At 41.8% G+C, this 23,543-nt stretch overlaps 3 protein-coding genes across 7 annotated transcripts in view; 2 read left to right on the top strand and 1 right to left on the bottom strand.

Annotated features, from left to right (window-relative positions):
* NEK9 (NIMA related kinase 9) overlaps positions 1-11,195 on the top strand; it is a 30,530-nt gene extending 19,335 nt beyond the window's left edge. Inside the window, exons 12-22 of one of the 2 annotated variants that reach the window (XM_063117881.1) lie at positions 421-621; positions 1,066-1,112; positions 1,819-1,974; positions 2,409-2,517; positions 4,304-4,465; positions 4,801-4,971; positions 5,144-5,206; positions 5,880-6,070; positions 7,219-7,383; positions 8,117-8,329; positions 8,943-11,195. In XM_063117881.1, the coding sequence (XP_062973951.1) occupies positions 421-621; positions 1,066-1,112; positions 1,819-1,974; positions 2,409-2,517; positions 4,304-4,465; positions 4,801-4,971; positions 5,144-5,206; positions 5,880-6,070; positions 7,219-7,383; positions 8,117-8,329; positions 8,943-9,065 (1,601 nt within the window). In that variant the 3' untranslated portion in view covers positions 9,066-11,195. The remainder of the gene's footprint in view (positions 1-420; positions 622-1,065; positions 1,113-1,818; positions 1,975-2,408; positions 2,518-4,303; positions 4,466-4,800; positions 4,972-5,143; positions 5,207-5,879; positions 6,071-7,218; positions 7,384-8,116; positions 8,330-8,942) is intronic. The other variant, XM_063117882.1, reaches the window with a different exon arrangement.
* Positions 11,196-12,513: 1,318 nt separating this feature from the next.
* ZC2HC1C (zinc finger C2HC-type containing 1C) lies at positions 12,514-20,401 on the bottom strand. 2 transcript variants are annotated; one of them, XM_063118909.1, is made up of 3 exons: positions 20,353-20,401; positions 15,558-16,845; positions 12,514-14,217 (listed from the first exon to the last, which is right to left on the bottom strand). In XM_063118909.1, the coding sequence occupies exons 2-3, from the start codon at positions 16,824-16,826 to the stop codon at positions 13,909-13,911; spliced, it is 1,578 nt and encodes a 525-aa protein (XP_062974979.1). In that variant the 5' UTR covers positions 16,827-16,845; positions 20,353-20,401; the 3' UTR covers positions 12,514-13,908. The 2 variants fall into 2 exon arrangements, with proteins under 2 accessions (XP_062974979.1, XP_062974978.1); XM_063118908.1 differs by lacking the exon at positions 20,353-20,401 and adding an exon at positions 18,436-18,505.
* A 338-nt stretch (positions 20,402-20,739) lies between these two features.
* ACYP1 (acylphosphatase 1) lies at positions 20,740-22,623 on the top strand. 3 transcript variants are annotated; one of them, XM_063118907.1, is made up of 3 exons: positions 20,740-20,848; positions 21,272-21,367; positions 21,807-22,623. In XM_063118907.1, the coding sequence occupies exons 1-3, from the start codon at positions 20,744-20,746 to the stop codon at positions 22,020-22,022; spliced, it is 417 nt and encodes a 138-aa protein (XP_062974977.1). In that variant the 5' UTR covers positions 20,740-20,743; the 3' UTR covers positions 22,023-22,623. The 3 variants fall into 3 exon arrangements, 2 of the variants coding, with proteins under 2 accessions (XP_062974977.1, XP_062974976.1); XR_010025102.1 differs by lacking the exon at positions 20,740-20,848 and having other exon boundaries at positions 21,141-21,367; positions 21,807-22,262; positions 22,333-22,623; XM_063118906.1 differs by lacking the exon at positions 20,740-20,848 and having other exon boundaries at positions 21,141-21,367.
* Positions 22,624-23,543: the final 920 nt, after the last annotated feature.

Below are 23,543 nucleotides of genomic sequence, written 5' to 3'. Positions count from 1 at the left end.
TTCAACTTTGGAATTAGTGTGGTTTCCCAAGAGCAACATCTATGTATTTTTGTTTCATGTTATTTAAAACATTTACATTCTGTTCATCATATTAAATTTCAGAGTGGTGTATAACATAAAGTCAATACAATAACATACAAAAACAAAAATAAGCAATAAATGTTTGAGTCAGAATAAATTGAGGATAGCAACCTCTATATCTATACACAATATATTTATGGGGGATACTATAGATATGGAACACAAAACCCTAGCTTGCAATTAACCTGTCTTGATCTAAATAATTATATTACATTAGTCTAATTTCCCTATGTGAAAGATGGAGATGACCTTGAGTAGTAGGCAGCCTTTGGGCTCTTTAAAAACATACAGCAAGTAAATTAACCCTATCAAATTCATGTGTTCCATCCTTTCATGCAGATGAGGGCCAAGCCTTTGCCTTTGGCTCAGACTACTATGGCTGTATAGGTGTTGACAAGGCATTTGGCTCTGAGGTGCTGGAGCCCCGACAGCTGAACATCTTCCTCAACAATCCAGTAGAACAAGTTTCCTGTGGAGATAACCATGTGGCAGTGCTGACTCGAAACCGAGAGGTCTACACATGGGGCTGTGGAGAATATGGTATGTGACTTCCTATCTGCAGCCTTTAATCTTGTGGGTGAGGGTGGGGGGAGGAAGAAGGGGAAGTAGTATTACCCACAATACAGACTTTAGAAGAAATATATATACACCCAACTTCTTAGGTTGTAGGAAAATAACAACAATGGAGTTCCATAGAAGAGGCAATTGGGAGGCACAATTTTGGCAACTGCTGGGGACAGACAGGATTAACTTTCCTTGGAACAACTACTATGATAGACTTCAGAGTCAATTGGTATCCATCATTCTTGAAAGATGGATGGTCAGACCTGTATGTAGCTTTCAGGAATGAATCAGTTCTGTTAGTTCAAAATTGGAGAGTCTGCTTTGAATTCTGTAATTCTGTAATTATCTGTAATTCTGCCCCTTCTGTGTTAGAAAAAAGGCCCTTGGCTATTTCTAATTGTTGTCTCTTTCCAAATGCAGGCCGCTTAGGTTTGGATTCAGAAGAGGATCACTCAATCCCACAGAAGGTAAAATGGACTAGCCCATGGTCATATTTCATGGGCTCCAGGCGTGTTCACTATATCTTTCTTCTGGAGTTTGTCCATGTTTAAGACATCTTTTCTGAAGTTATAACAATATGTTGAGACCACCAATTTGATACTATTCAGTTAATTAATAGGGATAAGCTGGTAGAATAAAGTAATTCTAAATTCAGCTCATTACAGTGTGACCTTATTATGTTTTGTTCAGAAATAGAGTAGATGAGCCACTTCTTTAGGTAGTCCAGATTTTCTTGTATTTTAAGATTGACTTGGGATTTCATCTCTAGTTAGGCTTTTAGGAAACTGTATTATACAGGATCAGACTATCTGTCCATCTAGCCCAGAGTTCTCTACTCTGACTAATAGCAGATCTCCATGATCTCAGGCCGCAGACTTTCAGATCACCTGGTGCCTGATCCTTTTTACCTGGAAATGCAAAGGATTGAATGTGCAACTTTCTCCCTCTATAGCATCTGCTTTACCACTGAATAAAGCCCCCTCCCCATAAAAGTAATAGTGGGAGTAGGGGGGCTTCAGCCCTTTCCTCAACTGCTATTTCTCTACTCCATATCCCAGGTGATGCCAGGGATTGAACCAGGGACCTTCTCCATGCTCTATCACTTAACATATGTATGGTACTCTTATTAACTGGTATTCAGTTCCCATGATGTTTCATGTTTCTCTTTTATAGGTGGAAATTCAGAAGGCCTCCAATATTGTCTCAGTCCAGTGTGGTGGTGATGGCACCTTTCTGCTCACACAGACAGGCAAAGTATTGGCTTGTGGTCTGAATGAATTCAACAAGCTGGGCTTGAACCAATGCACTTCAGGGATAATTAATCATGATGTGAGTAGTAGTTTGGGGGGAAAGGTAGTAGTAGTTTGGGGGAAGGGGGGAATTATGTTCTGGAAATGACAAGGAAGTTATTGTGGAAGTTGTATCTATTTATAAATATGAATTAATTACTAAACATGAATTAATAAAATAATATTTACTGAGTGCAAAATTGGAACTCCAGAGAGAAAAGAAAAAACTGATATGATTTGCCATTTTTGGCAGTAGGTTCACTTCAGTTTTGTGTGGTGCATGTTGTATATATTTGAGGGGCCTATACAAGAAAAAAAAGAGTCTGTCCATTCAGAAATTGACTGCCTTAAAAGGACTGACACTTATGGCACTACGGCTTACTCATGCCCTGCATGGATGGATATTGACCCTAGTGTTTGACAACTCTAATGCCATTATCCTGAATGAACAAACTGTTTACTCTCTTCCCTTAGGCTTATCAAGAAATTCCATACACCACTTCCTTCACTCTGGCCAAAAAACTTTCCTTCTACAAGATTCGCACCATTGCCCCAGGAAAGACACACACAGCTGCCATAGACGGTGAGATCCAATCACACTACATTTACCCCTGCAATACAATTCCTTTTCCAAATAAGGGTACTAATTATTCCAGGTGACCACACCCAACAGACTAGTTCTTAATGCTATAATTGGGAGGAGAAGCCTGAAAGTTGACTCAGATGTTCAGAGCAGTGGGGTATATAAAGGAGTTTAAGTAATTATAATTGGTACTACTATGGTTTCCATTTCCTAGAGTGGACAGGAGTGTTGTAAGCAGTGTCAATTACTGATTGGTCAGCCTTGGATCCCAGCATAAATTACTTAAGGATGTTCAGGGAAGGAAAGTTTTCATCCTATCACCCACCAACAGCCATTCCATCAGATTGTAGAGTAGAGGAAGAGAAGGGAAACAGGACCATTATTTTGCCTCTGCTGAGAGACCAGCTATCTTTTTCTCTTCACGACTGTCTCTTAACCAGCAGCTATTCCATTAAGCTACCTGAAATGTTTCCATCCAAATTGGTGGTTGTGATAAGAACTGTAACTTTAAGAACTGGTGCCTGAGCTTGCTTATTTCTCTTTCTTGCCCATCCCATTTTCTTTGTATGTCATCCTTTTAGACTGTAATAATAATAATAACAACAACAACAACAACAACAACAACAACAACCCATCTTACCCCTGGTATTTGTAATTTGAAACTGCCCTAGAACAAGTTGGTTATGGAACCAACCACAGGAGAGAGGACCCTGGACTTAATCCAAAGTGGTGCCACCTAGGAGTGTTGTCAAACCAATTTGAAACAGTGACCACAGTGCTATCAGATTTAATATATATATTTAGATGGAAAATTACCAAGGAAGTCCAACAGGGTCTTGTTTGGTTTCAAAAGAGGAAACTTCTCTGAAATGAGGGAATTGGTAAAAGGGAAGTTGAAAGAAGATTAATCTCTTCAAAATGCTTGGAAATTACTCAAAACTACAATAATAGTTCAGCTAGGATGTATACCACAGCTTAAGAAAGATAGCACCGAGTCCAAGAGCTCATGAGTATTATTAATGAACAGTGTCAAGGAAGCTTTTAAAGAAAAGAGAAGGCTTCCTTCAGAAAATGAAAGCATTGCCCAAATGAGGAAAACAAAAATGGTCTTGCACAAAGGAAATGCAAGCAGACAAGAGCATTACTGACAACATCAGGGCTGACAATAAATAATTCTTTAAATATATCAGAAGCAGGAAACAAGCTAGGGAGACAGTTGGACTGTTAGTTGACAATGGAGTTAAAGGAATACCAAAGGAGGGTAAGAAGAATGCAGAGAAGCAAAATTAATTCTTTTCATCTATCTTCACTGAAAAAGATATAGGACAAATACCTGTGCCTGAAGTGATGTTTTCAAGAAGAGAATCTGAAGAACTGAGGCAAATAGTGCTGACAGAAGATGAAGTTCTTGACCATATTGACAAATTGAAAGCTAATAAATTACCAGGCCCAGATGGTATCCATTTTAAAGTTTTTAAAGAACTCAAATATGAAATTGCTGAACTTCTAACAAAAATAAGTAACATGTTCCTAAGATCAGCCTCTGTGCCGGAGGACTGGAGAATGGCCAATGAAACACCATTTTCTGCCTAATTTGGAGTGATTTCCCCCCTTCCCACCAGCAAATAGCCCCCTGTGCACCATCTCTCATAGTTCAGGAGAATCTTGAACTCCAATTATGAGGTGATGTTTAAATAATGTCCCACAGTCTAGCAAATTGTCCAGCAGGGTTTAGCAACTTCCTACCATGATAATCCCCAATGCTTTTTTTTAATTATTATTTCAGAGCGGGGTCGTTTGCTTACCTTTGGCTCAAACAAGTGTGGCCAACTGGGTGTTGGAGACTATAAGAAGCGTCTGGGTATTAATCTGCTCGGAGGACCTCTTGGGGGGAAGCAGGTCATCAGAGTTTCTTGTGGCGATGAGTTCACTATAGCTGCTACTGATGGTGAGTGTTGGCACTCGTAGGTAGGTCATGAATTTCTATAAGCCAGTTCTGCTGGGTACCAAAGATGGTTACTTGCCATCTTAAAGGAGGGAAGCACGAAAGGTGAGATACTTCCATATTGTCATTAGAGAAGAGGAACTTTGCTATGCTAGCATCATATGTGATAAAGCCATGCAAAATTTCCCACAGAAATATCATATGTTGTTCCTCTGGTTTGGTTATTAGGCATTCAAAATGGAACCCTTTGAGTGGAAATAAATGCAACTTTATGCGAGTCCTTGGAGGGTGGTATAGTGTGTCTGACTTTAGGCTTAAAAACCCTTTTTCTTCCCCAGATAACCATATATTTGCCTGGGGGAATGGCGGGAACGGCCGTTTAGCAATGACCCCAACCGAGAGAGCTCATAGTTCTGATATTTGTACGTCATGGCCTCGGCCCATTTTTGGTTCCCTGCACTATGTTCCAGACTTATCTTGCCGTGGTTGGCATACCATCATAATTGTTGGTGAGTATAAAACAGTTGTCTTCACTAACTATACATAACATGTAAAATGTAACTAGAGTTCACAGGGAAGTGTGGGTCATAATCTTTCTGACAAAATGTGTCAGCATGTATCTGCTTTCCCATGTTTCTGAAACACATAGCTATGGAAATGTACCCTTTTCTCTCTCTCCAGAAAAGGTTATAAATTCGAAAACCATCCTCCGTTCCAGTAGCAGTGGCCTATCTATTGGGACTGGTAAGTAATCAGACAGATTCATAATAGATAATTTCGTATTTGGTTGCATATATTGAAAAGTTTGAGCAGGATATGTTGCAATAACAGGGTATAGCTCAAGGGGTATAGTACAGTCCTTGTATGCAAAACGTCCCAAATTCACTCCATGGCATATCCAGGTTGGACCAGGATAGGCTCCTCTCTGAAATTCTGAAGATCTGTATTGACAGTCAGTATTGAACTAGGTCTATCGATTGTCTGACTTGGTCTAAGACTTTGTTCATATTGCAAAAACTACCCTTGTTCTAGCTTTTTCATTAATTTAATATTTGTTCTGATAGATTATTCTAACTTTATGGCTAGTACTTGTAAGAGGCAGCTTTCGGGAGGAGGTGACTGTTTATTGGGGTGTGGAAGAGTGGGTTAGGAAGTATGAACCTGTGATAAAGATGCGCACATTGGGACTCTGCAGGGTGCTTGCTAAGGTGAACTACTAAAATGGAAGCACTGTCTAGTCAGTGCCTTCTCAACTGATGTTCTTAAAGTTCTGCCTTCATAGTTCACTGTGGGATTATCTTCTCTTTACATCATATCATTCTGAGGCCTGGCAACATCTGCATTCCCAGGATTGGAAACTCTCCTAAGTAAGCAAGAGAAATGTGGAAGGTTTTTAATATTCTACTATTTTTGCTAGTGGCCCAGAGCTCTACAACTGAAGGAGGAGAAGAGGAGGAAAGTGAGCACGATTCTGAGACTCCCGATCCCAGCAGAGGCTTCCGGGGAACCATGGAAGCAGACCGTGGAATAGAGGATCGGATCAGCACAACAGAAGCAGTTGCAGATAGCAGTGTTGCTAGCAGCTCCTGCCCCAGCTGGCTGCGCAAGGTAATTTCTTTCATCCAGGGCTGAGAGGCCAAAGGAAAAATAAACAGTCTGTCCCCCAACAATGAGCTTGCAATTGTAGCTGAGAGGCTTCTTCCCAAATATTTTCCCTCTTTCAAGATCAATTCTTTACCATAGTTTTCTAATGTAGTAGTTGGGATTGGTCTTCAGGTGGGGCTTTTTTAGATAACAAGCATTCCAACTTAAAAACAAACCAACATAGTTTTGAAGGATGATCCATTTGGAATCCCAACATGGGCTCAGCCAAGGCAGAATCTGTTGCTGCTGCTTTAACATCTAATATGTTCTTAGTCTATTTTCTAGACATTAGAGTCAACTTACTACTGGAATCCTTTCAGTCAGTGAGTAAATCAACAGAGATGAGAAGTCCAGAGTCAATGGTTGTATTGAGTCATTACAGTGGAAACTATTTTAAGGACTTCTTTTGATGCGATGATTTTATTTTTATATTATTATTTTTTAAAGTATACTGTCCTAAAAATTGATGTTGAAGGGTGGTATAGAAATTTCTTAAATTTCCCATTCTAATTAGCTCCCAATAAAAAAGTGAATTGAAGCAAATTAATGACCCAGTTCACATGATGAAAACAATCCACCATAGCTTAAATAAGCCTCAGTGGCTTGTTGTGAACAATGGCACATGCTGGGCGCAATTTGCATAATCACTGTTTATCGTGTTGTTTGAACCCAAGTGACATGGCTTGTAGATTATCTGAATATTGTTTAACTCTCCAACAAGCCATGCTGCCTGGTTTGAACAACACAATAAGCCACAGCTGGGCGGTGATTATGCAAATCATGCCCAACACACACTGTAACTCACAACAAGCCACCATGGCTTATTTAAGCCCGTGTGGCTTGCTTTGATTGTGCAAACTGGCCCAATGCTTCCATGTATTCTAGATAACTTTCTGTGGAGACTACATTATTGTTACCCTCTGACTGTTCTTTCATAATACTAACAAGCAATTAGATTCTGTTAAACTGTTAAAACAATTGCTGCCCTTATACCTCACTACATTTAGAAAAGTGTCAGCAGCACTAAAAAAACCCACATTTTTTTTTTAACAGGAAGCTATCAGTATCCCTTATTCATATTTATCTACCTCTCTATCTCTCTGTGTGACTAGGAACTGGAGAATGCAGAGTTCATCCCCATGCCTGAAACCCCCTCTCTTGTGAGTCTGAGCTCTTCAGAATTGGACAAAGAAACTCTTCCCTACAACGAGCTGAAGGGACTCCACATGGCTTCGCCCACACCTGTTGATATTAACAAGTCCAAGACAGGGGCCTGGGTAATGTAAACTTCTGTTAAAAAGGGGGGGGGGGACTGGAGGTAGAAATAGGATCCATAATGATTGACTTATGGAATGTACATCTTGGAGGAGAGTATAATAAAGTATGTAAATAAAGTTACTAAACTCAGAAGATTTACAGCATTTGAGAAGGAATCTAATTAAACTGGCCTACAACAGATTGTATGAGAAAGGAAAGAGGAGAGGTGTTTTTTTAACGGTGATTAAAAATTGGTAAAAAATTAATCCCAAAAGTTATTAATCTGGTACAGGGAAAGATTGCTAAGAATTATCCAAGGCCAGTGCTGTTCAAGGGCATGTTGGTCTATTCAATCCTCCCCAAGAAACACCTTTTGTAAGAAACCTTTTTGCTCACTGCTCATTTCAAGAAATCAGATTAGGATTGGAAAGAGACAAGAAACAAATAAACCAAGCACTTCAAGAAATATGAGCAGCTATGAAATGGATGAAGCCTTTAGCTTTGTCATGTGCAAAGAAGGATGTTTTTCAGGTTTGTGACTTGAGATTTGGCATATGAGCTAATATTTCAGTGCAACGGATATCCAAAAATACTTCTTCCATTATTTAGTAACATTCATCTCTGGGTTCTCAGGAGCTCTGCTTTCACCTTCAAGCTATTGCTTCCTACCATGACTTGGGCATGCTTGGTTTTGAAGATTTCACACATTATGAGTAGGCATGTACATATTCCTAAATCTCCTGTCTTCTGTAGAAGCACCTCTTGGATTCAGCAGAGCCCTGTTGTGGGGAGAAAACATCTGTGGTACCAACTACATGTAAATGCAGTTTGCTGCAGGCTGAAGTGGAGCATCTGAGTGGTTTAATCTCCAAGTGCTTGGCTGCCCAGGAGAAGCTGCAGCAAGAAACCACCCGTCTCAGTGCCCAGGTCCAGATTCTCTCCAGGAGGACAGAAGGAACACCTCAGGTAAGGTTTCCACTGGAGGAAGCTGGCAGTTTACATGCCTGAGCAATTTGGACTATTTTGTAGCTCCTTGAAACTGGTAGTGAGTTCTATATTCAGAGAATTTTGAATATAGCAGCCATTGGATAAGATTGGTTGTGAATTGATTGAGATTCAGAGGCTGTCTTGTATTGCAATAATTTAGTAACGTCAGACAATCTTGCCAGTGGCAGCCTGAACTGCAAGTAGATGGAGGCCTCCTTATATCACTTCATGTTCATTTTAATTCCCCATCTTGGAGAACCCTGGAGGCTGGTAATCAGGATAATTATAAAAACACATTTGTTTTTCCTTTCAGCTCCCTATCCAATATCTAGAGCTTAACTTGAGCTCAGTAAGCTAATGGTAGAGGCAGTCTGGTCCCATAAATAAGTTCCAGATAAGTTTCTGGGAAACAGAATATTTTTTAGTAATATTTTCTTGGCTGTCTGAGCCAGATAGCCCCTGCACTTCACCACTTAATTCTTTGTACAGGTATTGAATAACAGGGAATATAGCACAATTGTGGTTAAATTGGACATTGTAATTGTCACCTGTAGCTTTATCAGTTGAAAGATTTGTTTGTTTTTCTGGACAGCTGACGGCTCATTCCAAAGCCACACAAACAACGAAGGAAGAGGTGGAAGCAGATCCAAAGCCTGAATTGGATTCTGACTCCTGGTGTCTCCTGGGAACTGACTCATGCCGCTTCAGCCTGTAGTCTTTTGAGTCCTCTGGAATCCATCCAATTTCACAGCACATTAACTGAATGCAGAGAGCAGCTTTGCTGGCTTCAGGTCCTTTGTGAACAAGGAGGTCAGGGTCTCTATAGCATCCATGTATGCAAGAGGGGAAGCACCTCCTTAAGCTATGAACCTGGGAGGGAATTTAGAGAGACAGAGCCCCATGTTCAAGCCAGGCTCTGTTCAGACATCACGTCAGCAACAAGCCCTCTCTGTATGCATTATGTCAGCCTGCCTTGAGGCCAGGTAGCCACACCACAGGAATGGCTCCAATAGCAGCATGTGCTTCATTTCTTTCCCAACTTCGCAAGCAGTAGTCACCTCATCTTCAGGTATTTGAAAGAGAAAAAGTGATTGAAGGGGAAAAACAAATAACCATCAACATTCAAATTGAAATGCTCTAAGTTACTTTTAGCCCAAAGTCAAAGGGGCAGGACCCCCAGTCTGTGGGGAAGTTGCTTGCGGGAGGGGAAGCCTAGAAAACATTTTGTTCTGAAAGTGTGTGAAACTTCCCCAGAAGAAATTATGTCTTTCACTTAGGTGCATTCTAGACATATTTCCTACGGCCTGTACAAAAAGTGTTTATAACTTTAACTTGAAGGATATTTGGAAGAGGATCTCTTTTCTTAGCATTCCCACTAAGCACTGTTCGGATGCAAAAGAATTGGCTGAATTTTCCAGCCATCCAAGGAGTCTCTAGTTCTACAGTTCACAACAGCTATATTTTTAAGCCAGACAAGGAGTGTGTGGATTTGAAATTAGACCCACAGCTATTGCTCAATCTGTTCAGCTTGGTTTGAATACCAAGTAAGCTATTGAAAGCCTTTTTTTGTGTGCTTCTCCCCCAAATCAGTATTTTTGTTTCCTGTCCGATACTTGATAAAACTGGAGCTGTGTCATTTTTAACAGAATGCATCCATCTAATCAAATTACTGGCAGTAGCTTGAGATCATTTCTTGTATTATCAATATTAAGCTCTATATGAAGGAACTTTGAAGATAGGATTTTCCACTTCTGGAAATGAAATATTTTTGCTAAATGGTTTACCTAACTGACTTATACCTTTGGCATAAATGTGACTTCTGGGAGCCACACTGCATTCCTTCCCACCATGGAGTGGGATTCCCACTGTTCCTTATTTTAACAACATTATAGCCAAACCTAACTTTCTAGAACAGTTGCCATATCTGCTTAGTGACCCTTTATTTTTGATTTGGTAGTCCTAGATTGTAATCTCAATCTCCCATATACATGTCTCTTAATATCCCCTTATAAATTCTTACAGCTATATACAGCTGATAAAAAAAAATTCTGGCTGGAGATGGGTGCCAGAGCATTCTGCTCGAATAGTGCATTTTTAAGGAATTACCTGATTTGTCTCTTAAATAAAGAGATGTTAGTGTGCCTTTCCTTACAGTTAGTGGTGAAAGGAGAAGAAAGAGCCTGAATATAAGAAATACCAAATGTTCAGTAGATTATGTTATTTGGTTGATTTCCTATCTTCTAAAATTATTGGAGCAGTGGTTGTTTTCATGAGAGAATGCTGTTGCAACTGCAGAGACTGTCCTATTATAAGGTAGGAACAGATAGTGTCCAGCAAGGAATTTCTGAGCTGATGGGAGTCACTCTCCTGCAGTGCACTGTCTTTATTTCTCCGTGCTCCACATTTGGCAAGGTTCCCCTTGAATCTAGTGGAGTACTGTATTACCATACTGAGTGAAGGTGACTTGTGCTCCACAGCAATATATGTGCCTTAAAAGGATTCACGTTGTCCCAACTGTGCCTGTTACAGACCACAATATATGCACCAGCCCTGCTATGCAACTAAAGAAAATTTAAACAAGGACTTGCCCTGGGTTAGGGGTGAAGGGCAAGTAGGCCAGGGTGCCTTTGATCAGTTTCAGATCCATTTCGCTTTCCCCTTTTCAGCAGTGCTAGCTCTGTATATGTACGTCTCTTACTAGCATTGCTGTTGATTTGTTATAGTGGAACACGGCATATGCTTGCACCGACACTCTAGCTGAAAACTAGTTTGTCATTATCTATCTTTGAAAGATTCAGTGGTGGAATGGTTTGAAGTTTTCTGTTTAAATAAATGTTGACACTCATTTGCTTCTGTGTCCTGATTCTTTGTAATAGAAGTGAGATAATGTATGCTTACCTGTAACTCAAGGACAGAAGTGTCATAGCAGTATCACCATTAGTCTTCAGATCTTGCTCAAGTGGAATAGACCTCATTTCCTTTGAGGCTACTTTGTTCTTTGTTCTACACTTGATTAAAGATTCTAGGATGGAAGGGGGGGGCTTTGTTTTCAGTAACAGGGTTTGCCTGTTTGTGCTGTCTCTTTTGGAATCCTCCCAATAATGGTATTGTTTGACTGTCTTTTTAGACATTCTGTTGCAAGGTATAAAAACTCTTAATAAGACAACCTAACCATTCAAAGGCACAACTTAACCCCTGTACAGTTTAGTACAGTTAAATACCATCAGTGCTGTTTTTAGCCAGTAATTTTCAGCACTGTATTACCAATAACCAGTGCATTAAGATAGGAGTAACATACATTGGTGAGAACGGCTATAATTACTATTTTTACCTAGTATACCATCTGAAATTATCTCCAACTTTGTTAATATTAAAAACTGTCTAGCTTTTTTCTACTTCTGTTTTCTTCTTACTGAGAAACCTGTATATTTTGCCTAAGGCTGGAAATAGTTTTGAGTAACACCTGGATGTTATATTTTCAAAACTGGGGGATCAACCACTATTTGTACCTTCTTCTGGACAGTCCCAGGTGTAACCTAGAATCATCACACCACCTGGTAGAACTTAATATGAATGTTTACCACCCCTTCCTCCCCCATTTCATCTTAACACCGACTATGGCAACTCTTGGCTCCAACATTAACTCAACCTTTTCCCCCTTCAATCCCCCCCCCCCTGCTTTTTGTAACATTTTGCCTGATGAAAAGATTTTGAAAGCTTGCACATTTTTTGCGCCTGGATCTGGCCTAATAAAGATATAACCTAATATGGATTTTGGAATCTTTCTAATGGCCAACATTGCTCCCTTTTCTTTGTTCTTGCTATACTTAACTTGCCATTGAGGGGTGGACATATATCTCTGTGACTTGAACAAAGAATAGTGATTGGGTTCTCTGTTTTCATAGAGTACTGATTCCTGAAAAAAGCAAGGAAACCCTTTCTGTGGTGCTTGGTGTAATAAGGCGATAGCACCTTCTCATCCCTGGTTTTTGGATGTGCATGCTTGGTATAAAAGAAACAGGTTTGTTAGATATTTGCTATTGGGAATGTGCTCTCCCAGCATCTGCTGAGGTATAAAGTGTTTCCTCCAAGCTGGTCATCCTTGAGGACAATGGTGTGTTTATTTAGAAACAACATGCAAAAATAAACAAGGAGTAGGCAAGCACCATGTGTGCAAAGGTAAAAACTGGACTAGCCTCAACCTTTTTGGGGTTTTGTTAGTAACAGAAAATTTGAAGTGCGTTGGAACAGTTGTTTTATAAACCCAATAAAGTGGCTTCTTCAGAGGAGAAACTATCTTAAACTCTATGCCTTATATTTCCCCAAAATTAAACACTTCAGTACTCTTGCCTACTTGTTTCAGTGCCAGTGATCTGCAGTTTTGCCCCTACCATCTTCAATGCAGTATCAATATTTTGCGCTATTGAATCAACATCTGTGTTTTGACAGTTTAGTCTCAGAGAAAATCTGTGGCAATTCTTATGAACCACACAACCTGTTAAAACATTACATTGTATAAAATGAGAGTCATACTGGGGAGGAAGTTGTAACATAGAGGCAATACATTCCTTCATGCTTTACATTCCCAGTTGCAATAAATTACACTTTTCGAATGTCATCCAAATTACCATCTTCCACATATTTTATTACAGACTATTCGTTACTGGGAGATGGTGTGTATACAGTGCCAGCCATTCTGCTGCTCCCCTTGTTTGCTGAACACTTTCTGTGGCTGATTTCTCTCAATCCCAAACCCAACAGCATAGGCATGGTTAATCCACATGCCCACCTCTTCAAGAACCATCTCAGTTCCCTTTCCCTAAGATTTGGTTACATATAGGAATCAAGAGCCATTCCAGATGATGCTAAGATAGGAATCGAGCCATTCCAGGCAAGAAACTGAACGATAGAAGCTCCTCTAAAGCAGAAGTGAAGGGTAGCATGTAATATATCCAAGTAGGTACCACTCTTTCCCAGCTGTTATGCTAATAATATTCAGATGCACAGAACAAGAATGCTCTTTGCTATAGTGGCCAGAAAAGGATTGGGCATTTGGATAGTTTAAGGCCTTCATTCCAGTTACAAGAGCAGAAACGTTTCTATCCCTGGTACATAAGAACAAAAAAGCCTTCAAAAAGCTGCATGGATTGAGCCAAGATTGTTGGGAGCTTGATCTTTACTTCTGCTATTTTTCAGTAGGACCTCTTTGCAGAACACTAATCCAAAGTCCTAAGTGGCACACAGAATTCCTGCTGTTTCTGCCAATTGTGCAAGGAAAGAACTGGAACCAGTTCGCATCAGCAACACAGAGGTGAAATGCACTACCTTAGAGCTAACTCTTATTCTCTTAGGAGGCACTGACCTTAGTATACAATACAAGGGCTTTAATAATATGTTTATAGCTTGTAGGCATCTCCCTGATTTTACACGTTTGTATTAAAAAGAGAAATGAAGCAGCAGCACTGGGAACATTGCCTGCTATCTGTGCTGTTAAACTTAGGGAAATGGCAGTGAGCCTCTATGACTACACCAGTTGCAGATCTCACCTTGGTCCACTACTAGCAACGTCTCTTTTGCTGTGGTGGTGGGGGTCTGTTCTTAATGTTCTTGCACTTGGGAATGTGTCTCTCAGCCACCTTAGGTGCAAACTGGCGGGTGCAATATGGACACAATTTGTAGTCTGGATTTTCCATGGCAGGTGCTGGGGGAAGATCTGAGGCCTTCCCCCCTTTGGAGATTACTCGCTGCACCTCACGAGCCCTGCGCAATGTCTTGATGAAAGATTCGTGCTTCTGCCTCCAGTTGCTTTGCTTAGGTATATCTCTGCTTTGCTTGGAAGCCTCAGAGTTTTGGATGGATGTTTTTTTCTGTGGTGCCAAGGGGAAATGGGAGAAATCATTAGTACAATCCAGTCAGCTCATAATGTGATATTTCCTGCCACTATTTTTGCTATTATTAGGATATTTCTAATACAGTAAATTCTGAGCCCATTTAAGGCAGTTAGACAAATGGAACAACACAGTGTACGTAGGGACATAGGAAGCTGCCTTTTATACTGAATCAGAACACTGGTCCATCCAGCCCAGTATTTTCAAAACTGACTGGCAGTGGCTTGCCAAGGTTTCATGCAGGAATTTTTCCAGCCCTCCCTGAAGATGCCGGGAGTTGAACTAGGGACCTTCTGAATGCAAAGCATGTGCTCTTATCAGCTGGGTATTTACTGCTTTTAAGCCATGTCATGTTCTAGATCTGCAATGGAACTGTGAACATCACTGCACTTGCTACCTAACCCAATGGCACCAATCTAATCATCTGATCATTTTAACTGGAAAGCAGATTAAACCCACTTGCACTTGGAAAAATCTAACAGGGAAATGGATGGTGAAACTGGACAGATATTCTGATATAAGAGGACTTTTAACTCCATTAGACTCTGTTACACCTCATGACTACATTTACCCACATCATTGGTGTTGATGTGCGCCACTGACAACAACCAAACATTATCTACCAGGCTATCTTGATGACATGAGATATCTTCAACCTTTGCACCAGGCAAGCAATTGGTCATGTGGTCTATATACCTGTCAAACCCAGCTGTCTATGTTTCTAATTATTGAATTGGCCACTACCACCCCCACCCCATGGAATTATATTGACACAAGCAGGAATTCGTTCATTCTCCAAAGAATAGCTCCCTTCTAAGGGATAATTTCTTACTCCCTCAGGGTAATGCCCTCCTCCCTGAAACCTTCCTTCATTATCTGTGACTGCAGAGCAGCTGTCACTCTGGAAGTGGCATGTGGCTATCACATCCCCAAAGGTCTCATCTATCAACCTCTTTCCCTCTCTCAGCTTCTCTGGTTCAACAATATTGGCTTCAAGGAAAAGAACTTGTTCCCTGAGGACCAGGAGATCCTTGCATCAAGATGTATTAAGAATTCCACATGCTTTTAGAGGAAGCCCTAGAGAACAGGATTGAAATTAATTTCAACCGGACAAGGTAGATGAGGTTCTTTCTTTGCCCAATGGGCAAGAGGGTATAATGAAGCTCATGCTGCTGCTGCTACACTGTTAAACTTAAGCAGGACTCATGCTGGTCAGTGTTTGGATCATGGACTGTCTAGCAGCCCCATACAAATCAAAGGAAGAGGAGGATATGCATTACCTGGGAGTAAGCAGATATAGAAGGAAGTACATGTATTACCTGGGAGATATCTGAGCCTTTCATGAGATGATACGTCTCTAATTCAGTGCCCTTTGCTCTAGCCTTGCTTGAATCAAACACTTTTCTCTTGGAGCCATGGTTCTTGCTGCAAATGCTTATGTGCTTCTCCAACCTGGAGCAGTAAAGCCTCCGTCCACAGGAACTGCACTCTCCCCAATTTTCTACGCTGCTTGGAGCTTCCATAATTAGTGGGTCTGCTGTCACACAGGCAATGTGTTGTGAAGGGGTTGCTGCAGGACGAGCTTGGACATGCATGGAAGTCAGTTCTGGGCTGCAAGTGGCTGAATTCTGAGGTCCATTTTCTCGAATTTTACTGTTGCTAGCCACCAACCTTTGTTTTTTTAGCCTTTCCATATGGAGCACCTCGGGAAGCATAGCAGTCCCCACTGATGCCATGGGGCTCTCCGGAACATGTACCTTTTGACCATTGCATGGGTGGGTTGTAGATCTGGAAGTATTGCTCTGACAAAAACCTGGTGCTTTCCTCTCAGGCAGCCACAGTCCTCCTCGCTCCCTTCTTGCTTCAGCCTCTGCCTGCTGCCTTTCCCACTGGATTCTCCGGAGCTCTTCTTCTGTTCTCCTCAGCTTCTCCCTGAGGAGGGCTTCCTTGCGCTGGATCTCTTCCTCCAAAGTCCGTCCAGCAGCCTCAAGTTTTTGAATGTAGCCTGGCTCTGCCCTTCGTGAATGAGAAGCTGCTCTCTTGGATTGCTCTATGGGAAAAGGAGATGGCACTCCAATGGGTTGAGCCTTGATTGCATGTGATCTTCCATTTTTCTCTGAGTTAGTGCCACTGGAAGTAGTCTCTCTAGCTGTTGGGCTCCCAACCTGCCAAGAACTGGGTAGGGGTGCATTCCCAGCTTTATGGTGAAAGACTGGTTTAAGCGGGTATGCCCTGTCCACACCTTCTCTCCGTTTGGTTCTCCAGTGGGATGGAAGAGTGCTGGCTTGACCCTTGAAATACCAGTTGTGAGGGCCAGCAAAATAGAAGCCTGCCTTCTCCAATATCAGCTGACTACTTTCTGCAGGCTGAGAACAGGAAGAGCTTCGCCCTTTTTGGATATGAAGTTCTGCCAGCTTCTTATCTTTGCTGCACAGGAGTTGCTGTTGGAAATTAGTGCTCAGGTGCTCTAACTTGGACTGCTCTTTAAGAGCCTCAGGACGACACCTCTCCTGACTTGTTGCAGGAAGACTGGGATTGGACGCCATTGGATCCATATGTGAACACACAGCAAGCTGCAATTGCGCCATTCAGCATTTCCAGTAAAACCTAGGAGAATGCAACAAGTTACATGCCGGCTCTCATTCTATAATCCTGTCCCCCACTATAAAAGGGGAAAGGAGAAGCAGGAACAAACCAGCCCTAGGGACCTTTATAGAGGTATGTGTAGGGCCTTGTTTTCCAAAAATGATTGACAAAACAGAACTGTTTTTGCAAATTGCTTCACATTGCATCAACAATATCCAAGATTCTTAGAACTGTACAAACGTATATATGACATATAATCTTAGGGACTAATGGAAGGAGCAAGCAATAGTTGGCATTGTAACAGATTCTCCAGTTATTTTCTTTCCCCCTTCAAAGATTATTGTAGAGGAAGGAGGGAGGAAATCACGGTATCTTCACTGAAGGTCTCCTGCACAGATTTTTACAGACAGAAACAACAACATGAACTGGTACAATTTACCACCCCATCACACATTCAAGGTTAGTGGAGGCAAACCTGTTCCATCCTGTCTGCTAGGTTCACATATCACCCTGAACTGCAGGCCTTCTCTAGTATTGTCTCTGTTGCCCAATTCTTTAATGAGGCTGTTAACAAAAAAATCTCTTTGTGTGTGTGTGTGTGTGTGTGTGTGTATATATATATATATATATATATATATATATATATATATTTCCTGAGATGCATTGCTTTGGGGCAGCCTTTGTCCTTTCCCAACCTGGTACCCCCCAGATGTGTTGGACTACAATTCACATCATCCCCAGCCTTCTGTAATTCATCACATCTGAAGGGCACAAGGTTGGGAAAGAGCTGCTTTAGAATAATAGAAACTATTAACATCCACACCGCAGGACAACGTTTTAACTAAATGCAGTCTTCCACTAAAAGATACAAGAGCTCCAGAAAAAAATATGCCAGCAGGAAGAAATGTACAATGGCATAGCAATATCCTGAAGTCAACAGAGCACCAATGGTGCAACAGAGGATAAGATTTCAACTAACTAATTCTGCAGCCAATCATGGCATGCTCAAGGAGCACATAAGACCCAGGCAAGGAATTCAGATCTCAAACATCAAGGTATGTTGTGGCAGGATTGCTATGGATCCTATGGAAGTGTTTTGTCAGTTTGACTATGTTGGGTTTTTGTTTCTGCGGTTGTAGTGTTGCCTCTGCTACTGCTTGAGCATGTGCTCACAACTAGATTAGGCTGAGATAGTAGCTATGCAGCATATTAGAATGATAAGATTGCTCTGACAGAATGTGTATCTAGTATAAATCAGCAAAATACAAGCTTCTCTGTATTGTATTGATTTCTATAGCACTCTTTACAAAAATGTGATATACAAAACTGAAAATAAAATAAAATACATTACAACTTATTATTATTAATTACATTTATATACAGTCCCATAGCTGAAGCTCTCTAGGCAGTTTACAAAGATTAAAACACTGAATATTTAAAAACTAATATCCAAAATTTTAAACCACACAACAATACATTGAAAAGCTTTTTAAAACAATCAAAACCAATTTGGCATCAATAAAGTAGTCATATTAGTGCCAGACAAATTCTATATATGGGGCATCACAATCGAGAGTACCCTCTCTCTAGTTGCTACCTGCCTCATCTCACCTGAAAGAGAGCCTCTGAATATGTCCCTCAAAAAACAGGGTGGTTGTTCCTTCAGGTCCATGGGTCCCAAGTCATTTATCCATTAAAGGTAAGCACCAGCACCTTGAAATGCACTCAGAAACAAATTAATGGACAGTGTGAAGTTCTTTAAACAGGTGTGACCACCCTTCACAGTTATCAACCTAGTATTCTGAACCAACTGCAGTTTCCAACCAGTCTTTAAAGGCAGCCCCACGTGCAACATATTACAGTAGTCAATCCTAAATGTTATCAGGGCATAGGTAACTGCAGTCAAACTATTTCTGTCCATGGGTTACCAGAAGAGGTGCATCAACCTAAGCTCATGAAAACCCCTTGACTACCAGGGGGTGGAGACTAATAATAATGGCTGAAGATCACTATCCTGCTCTATGTATATAGTATCTAGCTGACTATTAGTCAAATCTGGAATACTTAACTAGTATGACAACTGCCATGACAATTCTCATGCAAAATGAAACTAATTAAATATAGGACATAACTATAGGACAGTATTTTCAGTGAAACCACTAACCCTAAATGCAATCAGCAGAATGTATGACAATGGCAATGTGGCTTGGCACTAACCTTAAGAGAACTGCAGCAGATGTTTAGCCTACAGTGGAACATTTATCAGATCTCAACAAGAGATGATCCACAGATGTGAGCTAGGGCCACAGATTTCAGAAAACAAGCCAGGTTCCTGTCAAAACATACACTTTTTAACAATGACAGTTATTCAATACATTCATAACTCCTCCCACCCCCAAGTCAAACAAATCAATATAGTAACAACAACTAACTGGCAAATCTTATGGAAGAGTGGAATCATTGTTCAAATGCAAATTAAGGAAAGAAGCAATTGATTGGGCCTCAGCTTCTAGATACACATGTTCTGTAGTTGGTGTAACCTGATTGCTTCAGAATCCGTGTACATTTTCCTCATATTACTTTGCATTCAACTGTCCGTGAAGAGCCTGAAGAAGGCTGACCCTTATTTAAGATTTACTTCTCATAACCGAGTGATGTCTCTAAAAATCACTCCTAAATTAACTATACCTGTAGATGCATTTACTATTATGTTCCATTCCCAGGGGCAACAGTAATGGAGATGGCATCCCTTTGGAAGTAGAAGGCTGCCAGTGGAAGCTAGCAGTAGGCTAGGCTTAGAGTTAAAGTAGTAACATGTTAAACTCCCCTTGGGAGGCTAAGGGGAGACATGATAGAGGTATACAAAATTATGCATGGTGTATAAGGGGCATCCCATGAAGCTGATTAGTGGGAGATTCAGGACAGATAAAAGGAAGTATTTCTTCACATAGTTAAACTATGGAATTCATTGCCACAAGATGTAGTGATGGCCATCAATCAGATGGCTTTAAAAGGGAGTTGGATAAATTCCTGGAGAAGGCTGGCTAGCCATGATGGCTAGCCATGATGGCTATGTGCTACCTCTATTATTATTATTATTATTATTTATTTATATAGCACCATCGATGTACATGGTGCTGTACAGATAACACAGTAAATAGCAAGACCCTGCCGCATAGGCTTATTAGAGGCAGCAAGCCTATATACATCAGTTGCTGGGCAACATGGGATGGAGGGTGTTGTTGCACCCGTGTGGGTCTTGTGAGTTCCTAGTCGACAGCTGTTTGGCCACTGTATGAACAGAGTGCTGGACTAGATGGACCCTTGGTCTTATCCAGCATGGCTCTTCTGTTAATGCTCGCCTCAGACAACTGCCCGTTCAGTTCTCTACAACGCAACGGGCACAGCGGTCTTCCACCTAGAAACGTGATGAAGCCGAGTGAATACGGCTCGGTCGCCATGGCAACTTGGACTCAGACTCCCCCACCCCCTTCCCTCGTCCCATACGGCCAGCCAGGCCAGGCTCACCTGCCTCTTCTTACGAGAGCCTCCAGTCTCCCGTATAGCTGTTTACCACAGTTACCTAGCAACGAGCTTGCGGATGCTCCATCTGATTCCGGTCTTGGGGTTTCCGGTCAGTTTCGAGGGTCTTAATAACCTAACAAACTATACCATACAGAGAGACCTTCTTTTTCTACCTCCCTGTGTGTGCCTCGATGCGTATGTATAATGGGTGGTTGTTTTTAATTCAATTGGTTATTCTGTGCCTGCGGCTCCAGACTATTTCCCCGCCCCCAGCCCCGACTATTGGTCATTTTAGCCAATCGAAGGCTGTGTCAAGTAACCTGGCTCGACTGACAGCTCCACTTCCGCTCTACGTGCTGGGGCCTTTCTAGTCACCTGGGTGGAGGGCAGCTCCATGATAAGCCGGTTCGGAGCCGTTAGTGGCGGTTGGTGCGCCGCAAACGCACTGGCCGCAGGGTGGCTTGCGTCGAGGCGGACCCTCTCCCACGCGGCGAGGCTGGTGGGAGCTTTGAGCTGTTAGAGAGAATTTGCAGCGACCCCCGACCCTTCAGGTCCCCCCAGACGCCCTCATCTTCTACATTCATGAAGATGCAAAATAAGGGCGGGAACCTGTCGGAGCGCCCCTGTGTCCCCGCCGTGCGCTTTGCCTTCCCACCTCTCTCTTGCCTGCCCTTATGGGGCAAGACACCGGATTGAGGGAAGGGCGAGCGGGGCAGGGAGGCGGGGCTCTCTCCCTGCTTGACTTCCACTGGGTTGAGCTGCCGCTGCCGCCGCCGCCACCGCCACCACCCTTTACACCCACATGGTGCAATTGTTGGAGGCCGCTGGGGGGACCCCCCTCTCCCTGCATAAGAAGGGGGGGATATGGGGTTGCCACCTGCATCTCCTTTCTTGTCTAATTGCCTTTCTGTTTTTGGTCCAGGCACCGCCGACCATGGCTGAGGGAGATGGCCTCGTTTCAGTGGATTATGAGGTCTTTGGGAAAGTCCAGGGAGTGTTTTTCCGCAAACACACACAGGTGCGTGTGTCCTTCCTGTAGGGCAAAGTAAGGGCTAGGCTGGCAGCAGTTTGACTACTTTATTTCCCCTTCTCTAGTCATTTGGCCTCAGAAGTGGTGAGTGCTCAACTTTGAGGGCCTCGGGCTGTAATCCTGTATTTGCTTATGTGGCGTAAGCCCCCCTTGAAATCAGTGGAATTTATTTCTAAGTGGACATGTATTTGAGGTGCTGCTGGATTCTGTTCTTAGAGTCAGCCATCCTGCTTTATTGCATGTTGTCAGTGACAAAGAACATGTTTCTAAATAGACTCAGTTTGCATTTCCAGAGGGTTAAACAGCTGACATCTCACTCTTTTAGGGTATTGGTTCCTGCAGAAGTATATTCTGTGGTTTTCTTCTCATTCAGATTAATTACATTGCCTTGGGGGGTGTTTGCATCTGCATTTCTCTTTTTGTTTAGGCTCAAGGAAAGCTGTTAGGTGTGGTTGGCTGGGTCAAGAACACTGACTATGGCAGTGTGCAAGGACAGATCCAAGGTCCTACTGTTAAAGTGCGACAACTTCAAGAATGGCTTAAGAAGACAGGAAGTCCCAGATCTCAGATTGATAAAGCTGAATTCCACAATGAGAAGAAGATTGCTCATTTAGAGCATAGTGACTTCTGCATTGTCAAATAACAAGGCCCAGGTGGAAAAAGCACAAGACTTATAGAATCATAACCTTATCTAGAAGAAAGTCTTCCCTTTAATGTACTTTTTCTATTGCTTGCATGCAATTTGTTGATTTTAAGTGTTATTTATTTGTTTATATTGTTTTTACATTGAATGTTCTCATCTATCGGCTGGTTTACTGACTGATTGCTGATTTATTAGCTGCTGTTAATAAAGAAATTCCTTAGGTATATTATGCCCAAAAGTGTATGCAAAAATCGCATTATCATAATGTAAGGTTTGAATTGAATTAGCAATGTTGTATTTTTTTCTTCAGTTATGTTTTTTGTTAGTTTGTTTTTAGTTACCACACCATATAAAATGTGTTTTCTTGTAGATGTTTTTTTAACTGTTTGGTTTTCTTAGAATGGGTTCAGTCTATAATCTGTATAAGAAAGCTAATTCGTACTACTATTCTGTCATGCTCCAGTCAGCTTGACCAAGAAACAAACCAAGCTGAGGCTATCCAGAGGAAGAGACAGAGTAGTGCTGGATCTAGACAATATTCTGTTCCTACAGTGGTCAACTACTTTAACTATGGGAAGCCTACAAGCAGAACATGAGCACAATAATATACTCTCATTCATATTCCTCAGCAACTAGTATTTATTTATTATTTATTTATTACATTTATATCCTGCCTTTTTCCTCCAAGGAACCCAAGGCGGCATACCTAATCCTCCTTTTCTCCACTTTATCCTCACAACAACAACCCTGTGAGGTAGGTTGGGCTGAGAGTACGTGACTGGCCCAAAGTCACCCAGTGGGTTTTCATGGCTGAGTGGGGACTAGAACCCAGATCTCCCAACTCTCAGTCCAACACCTTAGCCACTACATCACGCTAGAGATGGTATATCGCTGATATATAGCCATTGTGTCTAGTAGCCATTCATAGTTTTATCTGCCATGAAAATGACAGGATCAGCTATAATTTCTCAGTAGTTGGAGTCACTGAGAATAGGGAGCAGGTTTAACCCTCACTAGTATTATCCTTCAGGTGCCAAATCATGCTCGGCCTGTAGTAGATTATTGCTGCTCCAGTGCATCAATCATTTCTTGCTGTGATACAAAGCCAGTGTGCCCATGCTTGAGTGTAGAATGCCCTATAACATCATTGTGGAAAAGTTGAGGGCCCTGGTTAGGCCTCATCTTGAGTATTGCGTCCAGTTCTGGGCACCACACTTCAAGAAGAAAGCAGACAAGCTGGAGCGTGTTCAGAGGCGGGCAACCAGGATGATCAGGGATCTGGAAACAAAGCCCTATGAAGAGAGACTGAAAGAACTGGACATATTTAGTCTGGAGAAGAGAAGATTGAGGGGAGACATAATAGCACTCTTCAAATACTTAAAAGGTTGTCACACAGAGGAGGGCCAGGATCTCTTCTCAATCATCCCAGAGTGCAGCACTAGGAATAATGAGCTCAAGTTTGTTGTTGTTTATTCGTTCAGTCGTTTCCGACTCTTCGTGACTTCATGGACCAGCCCACGC

This window comes from Elgaria multicarinata, chromosome 2 (genome assembly GCF_023053635.1).
Source record: "Elgaria multicarinata webbii isolate HBS135686 ecotype San Diego chromosome 2, rElgMul1.1.pri, whole genome shotgun sequence".
NCBI lineage: Eukaryota > Metazoa > Chordata > Lepidosauria > Squamata > Anguidae > Elgaria > Elgaria multicarinata.
Note: the sequence above shows the minus strand (reverse complement) of the source record. Positions and strands in the feature narration are given on the sequence as shown.

What these genes read in the sequence shown, in the direction of transcription:
- ACYP1 (XM_063118906.1), top strand. Translation starts at nt 21,152, where the DNA reads ATGGTGCAATTGTTGGAGGCCGCTGGGGGGACCCCCCTCTCCCTGCAT. An exon ending in TTTTCCGCAAACACACACAG is followed by an intron (nt 21,368 to 21,806) that starts GTGCGTGTGTCC and finishes CTTTTTGTTTAG; the next exon opens with GCTCAAGGAAAGCTGTTAGG.
- ZC2HC1C (XM_063118909.1), bottom strand. Translation starts at nt 16,826, where the DNA reads ATGGCGCAATTGCAGCTTGCTGTGTGTTCACATATGGATCCAATGGCG. An exon ending in AAGGCTCAGATATCTCCCAG is followed by an intron (nt 14,218 to 15,557) that starts GTAATACATGTA and finishes TTGGCACCACAG; the next exon opens with AAAAAAACATCCATCCAAAA.